This window comes from Lissotriton helveticus, chromosome 7, assembly GCF_964261635.1.
Source record: "Lissotriton helveticus chromosome 7, aLisHel1.1, whole genome shotgun sequence".
Classification (NCBI taxonomy): Eukaryota; Metazoa; Chordata; class Amphibia; order Caudata; family Salamandridae; genus Lissotriton; species Lissotriton helveticus.
In genome coordinates this window covers 1,823,383,792-1,823,399,976 of record NC_136068.1, presented here as the reverse complement: position 1 = coordinate 1,823,399,976, position 16,185 = coordinate 1,823,383,792, and the positions used below count along the sequence as shown (strand labels likewise).

Sequence of the window (16,185 nt, the reverse complement as noted above, 5' to 3'; positions counted from 1 at the left end):
GCTCGTCTGTGCAGCTGGTGATCCATCCGTGGTTGGCGTCGTTCGAGGCGATGGGGGCATCGCGGTTGAGGGTGGAGTTCAGCTGGTGCTCTGTGACTTTGCTCCAGTTTCTCCGTGGAAGGTGGCGTGCAGGTTTGGGCAGCATGGGCTTGTTGACTAGGAAGTGTACGCAGTGGTGGTCCGTTCATTGGGGTTGCGTGGTGTGGCTGAAGTGGATGTTGTTCCCAACTGCAAAGATGGGATACTGGCCTCCAACTTGCTAGCAAGATCGTGCACGCCTCAAGGGAGTTGAAGAACCACCAACTGTGTTGCTGAACCTTTCGGAGTACGTAGAAGCTCAAGAACAGCAGACCAGTCAGCTTTGTTGTGGTGACTGCAGACGCAGGGAAGTGACTCCTTCACTTCCAATGAGATTTCTTCAGTGTCTTGGATGTCCACAGGCCTTGTGAAGAACCTGTATGAAGCACATGCACAGACGATGCAGCAAACTTGCAGGATAATGAGACCAGGAGCAGCAGGAGTCTCCCCAGTTGCAGTCTTGGTGCTTCAACGCGAAGTCCAGCGATGTCCAGAGTGCCCCGACGGTCGTAGTTGAAGTGGCATTGGATCTGAATCTTATCCCACAACGAATCTAAGGAACCACCCACAGGTAAGCCCTTAAGTACCTTAGGGAAAGGGTTGGTACTTTTAAGGGGTCCCTCCCAGAGGAGGGGCTGGACAGTGGGGAGGATACTCCCAAGTTCTTTGTCTGCAAGAAGGGCATTAAATGGGACCTTCAAACAGTCTTAGTGGCGCTGGCAAGCGCCCACACCCTGTGCCAATACACTAAGTCCTGTCTGGGTGGTGGTAACACCTTACTGTGCCAGTATACCTATTGTCCGGTCTTGCCCTGCTCGAGCTTGGCTCAGCAGCATGAGGGCAGAATCTGGTCTCTGGTCGGCAGCAGCCATAGTTTGCTGTCTGGGTCTAGAAGACGGCCACAGGAAGAACTGATGACCTCCCAGAGGAGCTTTACAGTGCATGGAATCATACCCCCGCAACGTTTTCGGTGTGGGAGTATGATTATACCAAACACTACAGGGTTTATTAAAGCCAGTTTAGAGATGGTCATTGCCTAATGATGCATGGCCACTCTATTTATTGTAATAGCTGATGCATATACAACCCAGGAGCATGGACTCCGAAGGTTGTGAAGGTGTCCTGCTCATACTGCACACCCTCACACTTAGAACTGGGCACCCTGCCTTCAGGATTGATAGGCCTGCCTTAAGTGTGACTTATAGCGTTTAAGTGCAGTTACCTCAGATACAAGGAAACTTCAGGGATGTAGAATTCCTATAGCCGGATGACCAGGACATAATGTTTGGGATCAAGTGCAACATGTTTTCATGTGTATTTTGTCCTTGGGACAAGTAGACCCAACCCCCCCTACAGCACAAACCCTTTGGCTGTTAGTTTACAGTATATGGATATGGGAAGGGTATTGTCTGCAGTGAAGGTAATATTTGTGTCCATGTGTTAATGCTGTTCAAACTTGAATTTATGGTTCAATAAAACAAAGCCTTTATTATTAGGGTGAGCGCTCTAAGTAAATGTTGAAAGGTTGGACTGCACTACTAACAGTGGATCCAGTATAAAAATGTGTACACACGTTTTCAAAGTTTAGCAATATGAGGCTATGTATAATGCTACCAGAATGCTCTCCTATTACATACAAATATTTGCAGAAGCTTAAAAGCAAGATTAGGAGTCTTTGCTTTAAAAAAAAAATGTTCACAAACAAATGCAAGTAGAACAAAAATCATTTAGCTTAAGTACTGTAAAGTTTTAGGTACCATTGCTTTGCATCATCATTTAGTAAAATGGGTTGATGTATGCTAGTATTTCCCAAAGATATTCATAATGGAAAGTCAGTGTAACCAGTTTCCAAAAGATTATGGGAAACATAAAAATAAACAAGCATTGGCAAAGCCAGCAGGTCTAAAATTGGTGGGCATTTTTGGGGTTTTGTTAATGTGTGAGTTGTTTTGGCATGGTTTTAGTAAAACCTTATTGGTGCGGGAGTTGCCCGGCTCTCACTATTATAATAAACATTGCCAAAAGCAAAAATAGTTTTTGGTCTCAAAAAGCACACACTGCCACAGCACTGAATAAAACTACTTTGTGTGCCGATGTGCTCATTGTGAAAGAGCAGAATGCGGTCACTCACAGTGAAGCCATTCGATAGAAATAGAGAGCGAGAGACAGAGAGACAGAATTTTAATAAACCTACAAGGTCATGGTTAACACCAGCCTTATTTAGGGGCCCAATAATTAAAGACAGTCTCAAAAATGCACCCATGGTATATGTCCTTGCGTTCAGTGCAGATATGCAACTTTTATGAATTCATAATAATTTATAGAAGTAGGTTAAGAAATAGTACCACTAGAAAATATTTGTGAACTGCATTTTAGCATGAGGAAATGTGCACATGTAGATTTGCTCATGCGAAAATCTGAGTGTTTGCAAGTTCACTTTCCCTCCAACCACTTTTTTCCGAACCCTGGAAGAATTTGCACCTCTGCCATTGTCAGGAGTAAAGTTCCAACCTTTCTCAATATGGAAAAAGAGAAGAGAAGAGTTGGTGAAAACCTTTAAAACATGCAAGTAAGTAGGTTTGCACAGACCCTGTAACTATTGCTTACCACTACCTTTAGCCCCAGTATGTAGATCTGCAGAAACTTGGCAACATAAGGGAATGGTTAGTATGGTGTGAGCCCTGGCATAACCAGAGGCTATATCGGAGCTCCTATATAATGAGATTGCTGCCATAATTTGTCGCCACATTACATGGAACAAAAGGGACACGTGCATTTTGTTACAGGACAAGTAGATTTATGATGCATCCTGTTCCAAAGACAAGTAGATAATGTATTAAATTCCACACCCCTGAAACTCATATCTGTTGTAAGTGGTGCTAGTACCAGCTTACACAGTCTGCAATGGCAGGCCTGTAGTTACAATTTGAGTGGTCTCTCATGGGTGGCGAAGTTGATGGATGCTTGGGCTTCTTGTATTTCTTATGGTGCTTCTTACCTGACCCCTTCAAAGATTTTGAATGGAAGGACAAAGACTTAGATGCCCCGGAGCGGTGTTCGACCATCCTCTGGACCGAGACAGGGAACGAGATCTCCAAAGAGACCTCAGAGGCGCTAGACACTAGGCCGCAAGCAGCTTTAGGGCCTACTCCCTCAAAGCTTTGGGTCATGGCCACGCTCCAGGCACTAAAGGGCACATGGGGTTGGGGTCCGTAACCGACATGGGGTAGTGACAGGAGCTACACGGTTTGAACTCCAAGTTCTTTTTGGACAACCTACACCCCAAGAAAACGTTGAGAAAGAGTTGTCCAAAAAATAAATAACATGGGGTAGCACTCTTTGATGGCTCTGCACTAAAAGAAAAGAACAGACGTCAGCTAGGTGGCGCCTATATAGACCACGCAGATGTCACAACTGTGAACTCAACGCCATACGATGTCTATGCGGAGTTGATCGAAACTACCTACTGACGCGCAGGTGGACTGCTAAGAAAAATATTCCAGATCCAGCCTGACGCATGGTAATTTCATAGGTAGGGAATCTGCGGCTAGATGCCTCCATCAGAGCGATCTGTTAGTAACCCTGGGAAGCATATACAAGCTGGAGCAGCCCGTTCTAAGTAATAGTAACCATGGGAAGCATATACAAGCTGAGGCAGCCCTTTCTAGGCATTGGTAATCCAGGGAACTATATATGAGCTGAAGCAGCAGGCACTAGGTATTCGTAACACTGGAATGTATAGCTGAGAGATTCCGTCCTAGGTATTAGTAATCCTGGGAAGCATATACGAGTTGAGGAAGCCTGTTCTAGGTATAAGTAAATGTAAATGTCATGGTATTTATAGAGCGCACTGTCACCAGACGGTCATCTTGCGGTGTCGCCTATTCGGCTTCCTGGCGCTGATACTCATACCGTTGTGGAACCCCTCCTGGCTTTCCCTGTGAAGTGTCCACTCCTGGGCACCCCCAGGGTGAAGCCAGGCATCCTTAGCGCTGTTGGGGCCGGTGTAAGACCAGAATGAATAACAGAGCTGAGGCAATTCATTTAGGATTACTAATACTGGGGCATATACTCGAGCTGAGTAACCCTGAAATGCATACCCGAATTATAAGAAGTCTATTTTATGTATTAGTACTTAGCAAGCATATACGAGCCAAGGGTGGCCGTTCAAGGTATATTAGTTACACTGGGATGTATACGTAAGCTTAACCAGCTCGTTCGTTGATTAGTAACCCTGGCAGGTAAACCTGAGCTGATTAACCTTGGGATCCATACCCGATCATAGGAAGCACCTTCTATGTATTACAAACCCAGGGATGCACTTAGTAGCCCAGGCAGCCCATTCTAGGCATTAGTAACTTATCAAGGTAATCCGTTCTATGTATTAGTAACATTGGGATGTATAACCTAGCTGAGGCAGCCCGTTCTAGGTATTAAGAACCCTGGGTAACATATAGAAGCAGAGGCAGCCTGTTCATTCTCCAGAAACCTACTGCCTCTCAAAGACTGGGAGGACTGGATAAGTAGTATCTCACAGTGGCCAGAGGGAGTAATTATTACCATCAACGGTACCACTCCATACAATCTATCTCTACCCAGATGGTGTATTGTGAAGAACACAACCAAAAGAGCGGGGAAGGGGAATGACTCACTTATGTGTTAAGACAAGAACCCTCACTCACCCTAGGGTGACATGCTTCATCATCGGGTCCCCTCTTCACACTGAGACCACAAGGCACCCAGTGTAGGCTACAACTCCCCCGTGGGAGTGGAGCGCGGGGTGTTTATGTCTTCCAATCTAGGGTTTGAGTAAGAGGCAGATAGCAAAACGAAATCTAAATGGGTGCGAGTTAAAACTATCTCCTGGTGGGTGGGAATAATCTTTATTAATACCCCCAATGGATTGATTCAAACAAGCTAAGTGGAAATAGGGTTATGGATGTTCCCCTATTGGAATCCGGTCAACATGTTTCTGCCTCTACAGACCAAAAGGTTCTTGGCATTCATCAGGACCATGCTCTATGCCACTCTGCTCATCATGTGTGAAAAATAATAAAGACCATACTTTTACTGGGATGGAGATTGTCGGTGGTACCAGCTTCTAATCAGGTTCACATGATGCATTTCGAGACTGTTAGTCATACACCACCTTCGTAAGTCCGTTCATGGCAGATATCATGACTCTGTGTCATCTCTATCGCCGCTTTAGTGAAGGGTTAGATAAATGACTGACTGCTTTGGCCTCACCAACCATTCAGAGACCCCCTACCTTGGGTACTTTTCCCTTTAGCTTACCTGGTCCCACTGCCCTTCCTCCGAGCCTCACCTGACAACAAATGGTTGTCCATCGTTCATGCTCCTGGGGCAACAAGTTCAACACAAAAACTCCAACGTGAATGTACAAACACTTTATTATTGATACAATGATTATAATTTATGAACAGCATTAAAACCATTAATTATTGATCAACATTCCCAACAGTGCCCTTCAATTAATAAATACTTCTATATTGTAAAATACGTAACTTCTTTGTAATTTTTTCCTGAAGAAAGCCCTGCTTCCTCAGTAGTGTGGGTCTACCTGAAAGGGTTATGGCTAAATTACCAAACACCGTCCAGGGATGTATGACCCAAAGTGCATTATAGAGCTTTTGCTCTTTTTCCTTCCGTATAAGGTAAGAAACCCTTGCACTCACTGGATAAATAAACATAGACCACAGTGTACTCATACAATACTATACCCATGTAGTTATTGACAGCTCTGAAACTATGCAATAACTTTTCTTGGGTAACTGCTGTTAAGAGTTTGACTGGCTGATTGGAATTGCTCCCAGAGATACCCTCTGGCTGGACGACAAGGAACACTACTGCCAGAGATATATTCTGACAGGGCCCTAGTCTGTCACTACTACTGATGGAACACTTGACTGGCACCAGGATATCACTTCTGCCTGTACATATTCTAACTGCGCACCAGGATGTTCTTGCTGCAAACGGTATGCTTTGATAGGACACTATATGTATACGTCACTGCTAAGAGTGTACACTCTGAGTGTATACACTCTGACTGGGCACCAGGATGTCACTGCTGGAAGCGGTTTGCTTTGATAGGACACAACGTCACTGCTCTCATTATGTACTCTGATTGGGTATTAGGCTGTTACAACTTTAACACCTTGCATGCTCATGACGAGCTCCGCTCGCCATGAGCCACGGTGCTCCGGTGCTCATGATGAGCTGAGCTCGCCATGACCGTTAGAACGCTCGCACGCTGGGCAAATTCCCCTGCTGTGCGAGTTCTAAAGAAACAGGTGTGGTCATGACGAGCTGAGCACACGAGCACTGTGCTGCATGACGAGCTGAGCTCGTCATGAGCACGGGGCGCGGTGACCGCCCCCCCCCCCCCCCTTCCCCCAGCACAGCGAGGGAATGTGCCCAGCAGGCAAGGGGTTAAGTGATATTCTCTAAAGGCAAACTAGGCATCACTGCGGACATTTCTATACTTTGATTGGTCACAAACTGTCACAGCTACCAATACTCTGCTCCAGTTGTACATTAAGCTTTCACAGCTCTCATGTATAAACTCTGATTCAGCACAAAGATGTTGCAGCTGCAAGTGACGAAATCTGATGAAACAATCTTTGCAATCTTACTAGTCGCCCTGAGAGTCCCTTCTGCCAGAGATATACTCTGATTGCGTACTAGGTGTCACAAATGTCATAATCATCCCCAGATTGGACAGTAGTGGTCATATTACGGAAAGTACCCTGGAGGCACAACGGTGTGTGCCCTTGCCCCCACCCCGGGCGCTCTGGTATTACAGAAGGGGCTGCAGACGTTTGTGCAGTGACTTCTGTAATGCTGTTACAGCTGGCACACATGTAGCGCCAGCACTAACATGAGGGTATTCACTCATTTGCATGGGGCTGGACCCATGTAAATGAGGGAATCTCTTCCCCGCTGTATTACAAACACGAGCGCGAAGGCAAGCTTGCCCTTCTGAAGTACTGCCACCAGCCTGTGGTTATACCCCACCCTACAGCTGTACTTGCAGCTCTGTAGTCAGCCAGGGAGGGCGGAGCAGGGTCCATGTTCACTGTCCATCCAGATCACGGCAAAAAGGCAGGAAACGCACACTTTTGGTGAAAGAACCAAATACTCGTACCATTTGATACAAACACATCAAATAGAAAATTTGTTTTACAATCTAGAAGACCCCAAAATGCATCTGTGCACGCTCAAACTTTAAACTCAGAAAAATCTAATCCAGAACACTAAATCTGTCAACTTTGAAAGGATGGAAAAAAGAGCCAGTCCTGCTGAGATTCAAACTTGTGACCAAAAGTCAGCCACAGACTACAGCAGAAATGTCCAAACTCATCCAGCCATCTGGCAGATCAAGGAAGAAGTAGCATCCATATATCTGCCACAGGAATTAATGTCGTGATTTTGCCACAGGAATTAATGTCGAGATTTTGCCTAATATAGCAATTTCCCAGTAGGCTGGAGATGAGGTGCACAATGAGAGAGGGAGAGATGGGAAGATGGCTCGCCTTTGAAGATCGCTTGGGCTGACTTAGAAGTTCAAGGCTGGTCCTTTAAACTTAGACATTCATTACACTCAACTTAACAATCCTGTTTACTGTGACTCCTACTGAGTCTGGGGCAGGACAAGGCAGATAAGACGAACATCTTTATGGGGCGGTTTGCCAAATGTGGAAGCAATATGATGGAGCTATGGTTGTCGGCTAGCCAAGTGCTTCCAGAGAGTGGAAGTGGCAGTCAGTGGGCTAGAGTGGGGCTCTCTGTCTAGCATATGTGGGCTGTGCTTCGCTTAGGTCAGGTCATACGCTTTCCGCAAGACTCTTTCTGCATCTTCCGCCATTTCCCAGATGGTATCCTTCAGCAGTTTGTAAGTGAGCTCAAGGGATATTCCGGCAGGGCTACTGGCTTTTCCCCAGTAAGGCATGTAGTTCCAAACCAGGGATGCGATCGGCACTGGTGCAGAAACCAGCTTCGTGATTTGGCTGGGGTCGATGGCCTTCACCAGTGGGCATCGTATCTCAGCTTGCAGGTCCTCTGGGCTTTTGCCGGTGGCTTGAGCCACAACCTCTCGGCTATTCTCATCCAGGCCAAAGCCAACCGCATAATCAGAGAGCGTAGAAACCACAGTGTCTATGGCTTCTTGGCCGGGCTTCTCAATGGCATACAAGCAGCTCTGCAAGGCCTTTCCACAGGCATCCTTCACAAGCTTCTTCCTCTTCCATCGCACCACCTGGAAAATAATGGCTGGGATAGAGCGCAGCAGCACCTGCTTCTTCAGGTCTGGGATCTGCTCTTCCAGGGCCTCGCGAAGCTGGGGCATATCAAACTTGTGGGGGTCCAGGCTGGAAACTAGAAACACCTGTGACTCTCCCACTACGTCCTTCTTCAGGGCCTCAAGGTAGCTTTGCCTGACTTTCTCCTGCAGCTTCCCTGCGTCAGTGGCGGCTGATCCTCGTTGCTTCAGGCTAGCTTCTACGTCGGAATCAATTTTGTTCCGGACCAAGAAAAACTTCTTTCCCAGCTCGGTGATGGCCTTCACCAGACAGCTATGGGCGTGCTTGTAGCGCTCCGAGGCCACAATGATAAAAAAGCCATAGCGCTCCAAGTGTAGGTGCTTCAGGTACACCTCTATGGGCAGCTCCGTAGTCCCAAATCCCGGCAGGTCCCAAATGTAGACATTGGGCACTTCTGGATGTGGGAAGGCGGTGGGCTTCCATGTGGTCTCAATCACCCCGGTTTCAGCCGCGTCTCCCTCGGTGAGCGTGAGGTCTCGCACAGCATTGATGAAGGCCGATTTTCCAGATCCCACCTCCCCGATCACGCCGATGTCTAGTCGGATATTGACTGGCATGTCCAGGGCGGATTCAAGAAGCACAGGGAGGTCGGCCAACCCACCGGCATCACAAGCTGTGTAGAACTGCTGCAGCTTCTCTTCGCTCCACCACATGAAGTCATCCACGCTGCCTTCAAGGTTTCTGAAACGAGATATCACAGACCCTTGAAACACTGCAGTACTCTATCATCAGAGCAGATACCTCTACAGTCATACCTTCTCTTCACCATGGAATTCTACAGAGCTATTTTGCCACAAAATACATCTCAACATCATGCATCGCACCCACCCACGTTAATCCACTCTATCCCCATGAAACTGCAAGCGCATCCAGCCCAACTTCCCTCTCCTCATGTACCACTCATAAATCTCGACTGTAGAACACAATGTGGCCCCACAAGGCTGTGACCTACCTTTTGTAGTTCTATTTCAGAAATGTACACCAATTTTACTACCATTTGTATTAAGAGGTGGACTGGAAGACAGAGAAAAGAGGTTTGTCAACAGACCCCTGCAGATGAAGGGCCTGGAGGGCTGGATCAGAGTCAGCCCTATCACCAGGTCCATCAGCCCTCTGCACGGACCAGCCGACTTGAAGTTGTCCTAGGAGCCCTCTGGCCAGTTAAACACTGCACGACGACTGACCTACGCAGAACAGAGCAAGTTTAGTCTTAGACCGCACGCTACTGCTACTGGACACTTCCCCTGGTCTGCTAGAACTATACTGTAATCTCCTTTAATTGAACACATCCATAACCAGTTAAGAATCTATTCTCCAAGGTTAAACAGGCTTGGAAACAAACACTTTGGTGATCTTGAGTGGGACAAAAGAGGTTGATGACTGTGTTTGGGTGACCGTGAAATAGTAGCAAATGTATGTGTGGGTGTGTATAATTGGGAGGTAAGCAGAGTCATGTTCTGCATGATGTATTGGTGTTCGCAGCCTTAGAATCTTAGGAGGAGACAAGTGGAGAGCTGCTGGTGAAAGATGTGAATGTTTCCCCAAGTTGCTGTCCAAGTGACTTTGTTTCATGTTAGCAGCTCCTCAAAGCTGCAGCTGTAGGTTAGCTTGAGGACTGGGCTTCATGCTTTTACGAACCTTCTTCAAGTGTTAGAGCTACGCTTCTTACTTCTGTGTGCATAGGCACTACCCTAAATTTAGTGACTAACAGTGAGCCATGTGGAGGCTAAATATTTCATCCGGTCAGTTGTGCGGCTCTAGTCTATTTGATTTTTCTCAATAGCTGTAAGGCTTGAAGCCCATGTGGCAATTGGCCTGTGATACCATCTCATTCCCACACCTAGTGGTACTTTATGATCCAGTCTGTGTTTTTCACTGTTCTTATTTCAGTCTTTTGCTTTTTACACTTACTCTACTTTTCAGCTAATAGTTTGCTGCTATATTTTGGAAGCTGCACTTTAAATATCCCATTTTGCTTGTGGCTTTTAGTTGCATTCTATGATGGCCACATTGTGGGTAAATCTTTTTTCTGAATCGCAGATATCTTGTCTTTCTTCTTTAATAATGTGCCATGCAGCGGTACAGTGCAAAACCCTAGTATTTATGCTTATTCAAAACACTTCCAACTATCAACTCCCTTATGGCTGTTTGCCTGTGAAGCCCTCCCTTTCCTCAACTTAGTGGTACTCTAGTTTGCTGCCTCTGCTATTGAGCTGGTAACTGGGCGCTATTTTTTTTAATTGGACTTTGCTGCAAATATCCATACTTCAGCCTATTTTTGGCTTGCAGTTGCACACTGCAGCAGTCATCTTGTTTAAAGAAGTGAGGTGGTATTTCTTCACTTACTCATTTACCGTGCTGATGAGGCGCCGTATTCCAGCTGTGTGCTGTGCAGTGGCACCGCTGTCGTGCCAAAGGTAAGTTTGTCTCTACATGCTATGCTCAGCTGGGACTAATGGCGAGCCATGCTGCTGTATACTTTCCTGGTGAATCTTTAGTAATGTTTAATCTTACACGCTTGCTCCCTTTTTTAAATTGACCTTACAGTGAAGAAAATCTTCGTTACTGTCAGCCCTTGAACAATATATTTTCCCGTTTCCCTATGACAGACCCGTCTATTACTAATACTATTAACAAAGCCCAAATTCACGACTGCTCTGTGGGTAAGAGCAAAGGGGCGATTAACTTCTTGTTTGAAAACAGCACCCAGCGCTTGCTTGCGCACACGGAATTCTGGCGTCTGATGACTGTTCCTCTCTAATGAGTGACCTAGTCCCGGGGAATGAGAAGCTTCTCAAACAGGAGTATCATATTAGAAACAGAGGTATGGCAATTTATCAAAACAATCTTCCGATAAAACTGCAAATCTGAGGTCAACTAAAATTCTGCTTTTGGGCTTTATTTTGTTGTACCCTCCTCTTGAGATCTACCATGTTTTTGTAAGTGGCTGGTTGAACTGGTGATGCATTCCTCCACCATATTAAAAAACTTTGTTGCATTGGGAGTTTGAGAGCTGAAGACTCTACCTGCCCAAGTTCAACCTAATCTTTAAAAATCATATCAAACAGTTGACGGTCGTTCACACTCCGGATACAACAATGAATGGATATTCAGCTCTATTCTTAGGCTGAACATTGCGTGTCCTATCCCTGTGATTTAATGTGACCTCTGTTTGATTTACTTCTCAATCAACGGTTATGAAGAGCACCCTAGACTTGCATCTCAAGCTTTAAAAGTCATATCAAGACCATGGGAAAATTTGTCTGCTCAGGAATTCGCCTCTCATTCAACTGAGACCTTATCTATAAACAAGCATAGATCATGCGACAACTCTGCTTCTGAGTTTTTAAGCGCCTTTTAATAGATATTGAAAAGCACCTTTGATGCCAGTTGAGGATAACGTGGTTAAACCTACATGCAAGGAATGGCACTGGTTTGGAAACATGTGCAAGGTCTATGACCAAGAGGGAAGATGCCCATTATAATACCAATATACCAATTCTAAAAATACTATCACCTAGCAAGAGATGAAAAGAGGAATTACTTTGTCTCCAAGATCGACGCTGCCGCTAATACACCTAAGCAGCTGTGTAAGGCAGTCCACTCATCATAAACAATTTTTAAAATGTGGAAAGTGATGTAGCCTCTCTTAAGAAGATTTCCCCGCTCATTTTTTATCATTGATAAAGTTGGCCTCCTAAAAAAAGAGATAGTTAAAAAAATCATATCCCCCCTCATGTTGAGTAAACTTAGCTTCAACATTTTGCTGTACCGAGAATTGTCGAGTCCGCTGACCCTGGTCCACGACCCTGCCGTGTTGGGAATTGAACCCTGGTCCCGGGCCGTTCTCTGCTTCCGGGTCTGCCGCCTCTAACCAGTGAGCCACACCACTTAGCGCCTCAGATGTTTAGCATTGAATTTCCTTCACCACAAGCCTGTTCATAACCTTTGTTCCACTTGCCGTGGACTCTTTGTGGTCTCAATGTTGAATTGCTCCTCCTATGGTGGGAAATCATTCACCGTCCTTATGGGATAAGCTTCTTCTACCTACTGGAGAAGAAGAAAACCACCCAGGCTTAAGAACCTGCAAAAAAACCTAGCTTTTAAAAATCTTTTTCAGTTTTATCCTACCTCTGCCTCAGTTTTCAAACTTCTAAACAGAGCCTTCTTTTTCTCAGCACTGAGATCCCTCTCCCAGGTGTGTATTTCTCTCTCTATACGTACATAGTCAAGAATACAACAGAATGCCACCACAATTCATGTATGTTTAGATCGAGGGGGTGCAGAAATTTATTGCAACCATTTCTTCTACTGGAACATGCAGCCTACAAGCACTGCTAGAAAACACATCATTATGCATCTACCTGGGCTAAATGGCACATGGTGCTCCTGCAGCTCAGATGGGCCCAGTGAGTGTTCATAACACCAATATCCTGCACAGTAGGTTGGTGCTGAATCACTCCTGGCATTCCTATCGACAGAACATCATCAGCTTATCAGCAGATTGCACTGATGTTCCTCCTGTGTCAGGATGTGTATCAGGAAATAAAAAACCTATCTGTTTGGGATAACAATAATCCAAAAGGGTAAATAAAAGAAATTGAAAAACATCTCTGTTTGGATTAGCTCTAACCTAAAAGGGTAAATAAAAAAAATTGAAAAACCTCTTTATTTTACTGGAAATTAAAAGGCTCTCCGTTTGGATTAGCACCAATCCAAAAGTAAAAAATTAAGGAATTGAAAAATCTCTCTGTTTGGGTTAGCCCTAATCCGAAAGGGTAAAGTAAAGGAATTGAAAAACCTCTCTGTATGGATAAAACCTAATCCAAAAGAATGAATTAAAGGAATTGAAAAACCTCTGTGCTTGGATTAGCCCTAATCCAAAAGGGTAAATTAAAGGAATTGAAACTACTCTGTGTATGGATTAGTACTAATCCAAAAGGGTAAATTGAAGGCGAGGTCAGTGTTCTTGCTTTTTCTCTACTCCCTGTTTGGACAATGGTTTAGGCACAGGATTTTAGAGGACTTCCTAATAAAAGACTGGAACAGGCAAATTGATTCCTTCACCTCTTATATGAGGATCTGGAATGCATTTAGAATGGTCACCTACATGGATACGTTGATTCTTATCCAGGCTGTCTATGCTTCTTACTTTCAAGGATTGTTAAGGCAAATATTGTTTCAGGGACATTCATGGCTGTTATATCAGCCTAATTGTGCAAAAGGGGTTCCAAACACTCCTGTGGGAATATATTGAATGTATGTGAGTTTAGTATTGCAACATGCTGTACAGTGTGTGTTACTGGGTGTATATGTTAAGTGTATTCTCCCGTGGTAGTGATTCTGTCTCGCTAGGAGGCTGTGTTGCAGTGGAGCTCCTGCTTTCCCTACAATGCACATCTGCTTTCATCCATTCCAAAGAATAATCCATGTCTCTTTAGAGTCCTGGCGAGGCTGATTCAGGCCCCACAGAGACCTTAGTAAAGAAGCTAATTCAGGATTTGCTTCTGGTGGCGCTTTATAACCTATTTTTGATTGAGAAGTCTCAGGGGTCGCAAACCTAAGCCCAGAAAGAACCCCAGACCTAGCATTGCTAGGGTTTTAAATAACAGGGCCCGGAATTCCCTTTTGTGAGCTGGCAGGGACAGTGGGGAGTTATTCCTTGAGATTCGGTGAGCGTTTACCATGACTTTACAACAGCTGTTCAGCATGTTCACAGACACTTAGGCCCTGTTAAGGCAGCTGTCAGGGTCACTAATACTGGATGTGTGATGCTGCTAAACTGAATTTATGCTCCAGGGCAAAGCCCATTTCTTCACAGTGGCAGAAGCTGCAATGTCATTTGTGGCGAAGCACCCGCAGTTACAACTATCTCATTTTTGGCATTCTCTTTCTATTTACCTATAATTCTTTTTTTCTTTTTCTATTTTCCTTTTGTCTTGTGTCATTCCACCACATTTTTATAAGGCAGTTATAAGGGTAAAATGTATTTTGCAGGTGAGGCTGTAGCTAGGCTCGAATGACCTGGGCGCAGAAGGATAAAGGGTCATATTTACATTGCTTGTGGTTACCAACATTAGGGTAAAACATTACATCTTTCAAGGCTCCTCTCCCAACCTTTCTGGCGGTGATCCCCTTCACTCTTCTCGCCCCCCACTTCTAGCCCATAGTATTCTATCCATATCTTTTGAAATTTCCAAGGACAACCCCTAGCCTTATAGGTCACTTGTTCCGCCACCAATAAACAGATCAAGACTTGCCCTCCATTCATAAAGTGTAGTTAGTTGTAGCCCCCCCAGTATTTAGCTATATCCTGTATGGCTACCACCAACCCCAAGTTGGCTAATATGAGTTTGTGTCGCGGGATGTCCACATCCGTTAGGATTCCCAGAAGGAGAACCTTTGGCTCCAGTTGGACTTCCAATATGTTGTTGTGCTCTCCCAGAATCCTTCCCCAATATGTTTGGATTGCATTACATTCCCAAACGGTGTGTATGAATGTTCCACATTCCGTGTGGCATCTAAGAGCATCTGCAAAAAGAACAATTGATGGACAGAATGCAGAACAATGTCATACATTCACCCCAGTACAAGGATCTGGGCCTAAATCCATCATTTTTTGCTCAACATGCCATTCCACTTTGGACCCAGCCATATGCAAATCAGTCTTGACCCTGCGCCCAATGGGAACAGTCCAACTCGAACTGCCAGGCCAGGTCCTCCCTGGACTGGAACCAAGCATCCTAGGACCGGGTTCGGGCTTTCAGCTAAGCCAATCTGGGCTCACAGCTCTGCCTATTTTATGCAATCTTGCTCTGTCAAAATAGGTTCAGTGCAAAATTGTGTATTGGATGAGGCGCAACCTTAGTTTAATTGCCACCTCAAGTGGATGCATGAGTGCCGCCTCCCAATTATTATCGTCCATGACCCCAGTGGTTCTTTCCCATTTCGCTCGAAGTGGACCCAATTTGTTGGGCATATTATTGAGTAATGTTTTATAGGTTAATGAAATGGCTTTAGCTGGGATATCCTCCTGTAGGAGTCGACCCTCTCACGGGGCATATTCCTGTATTGTCTCCCCCATCCAGCCCCTCTGTAACTCATGCATGCTCGAAACTGAGGTATGCATAGACATGAGTGACATGGAGCTGGTATCTGGCTTGGAGTGTGCTGAAAGAGACCAACACACCTTTCTCCAGGACATCCCCTACTTTAGAAATATCAATTAAGTCCCATTGCCTTAAACCTCTTAGCTTTCCACTCTCGGTTAATCTAGTTCACTCCCACAGCGAGGTCTCTCTGTTTGATTTTTGGTCCCACTTCATTTGCTGCTCGGCGCTTCTCCATGCCTCTAGTGCCCTTTGGGTCGCTTGTAACAATCGGCTACGTCCCTTACCTCCATAGATATAGTGTAGGTGTGTACGTTCTCTAAATTGCAGTCTTTCCAGCCTATACGTCAGGTGGTCCCCCAGTGCGTGAACCCATTCATTGATTACAATGAGGTGGGATGCTCTATAGTACACCCCAATGTCTGGGAGGGCCAGATCCCCATTATATGGGTTTCTCTGTAGTGTTTGAAGTGCAATGCGTGGATGGGCCCCATCCCAGAGGAGCAAGCGCATTTCGTTATCTATACTTTTGAACATTGTTTCTGGTAACTTACTGTAGGTGTTTTTCAACACGTAAAGCAACTGGGGAAGTGTAATCATTTTGTACATGGCGGCCCTACCCATAACCGTGAGTCGAAGCCTCCTCCATCTCTTAACAT

General features: G+C 45.3%; 1 protein-coding gene across 1 annotated transcript in view; it reads right to left on the bottom strand.

The window, feature by feature from the left end:
• Positions 1 to 5,471: 5,471 nt before the first annotated feature.
• Positions 5,472 to 16,185, bottom strand: part of LOC144770816 (interferon-inducible GTPase 5-like) — a 61,218-nt gene continuing 50,504 nt past the window's right edge. The window contains exons 3-4 of the mRNA XM_078655584.1: positions 6,306 to 9,098; positions 5,472 to 6,261 (exon numbers count right to left, since the gene is read on the bottom strand). Of these exons, the coding sequence (XP_078511710.1) occupies positions 7,913 to 9,098 (1,186 nt within the window). The 3' untranslated portion in view covers positions 5,472 to 6,261; positions 6,306 to 7,912. The remainder of the gene's footprint in view (positions 6,262 to 6,305; positions 9,099 to 16,185) is intronic.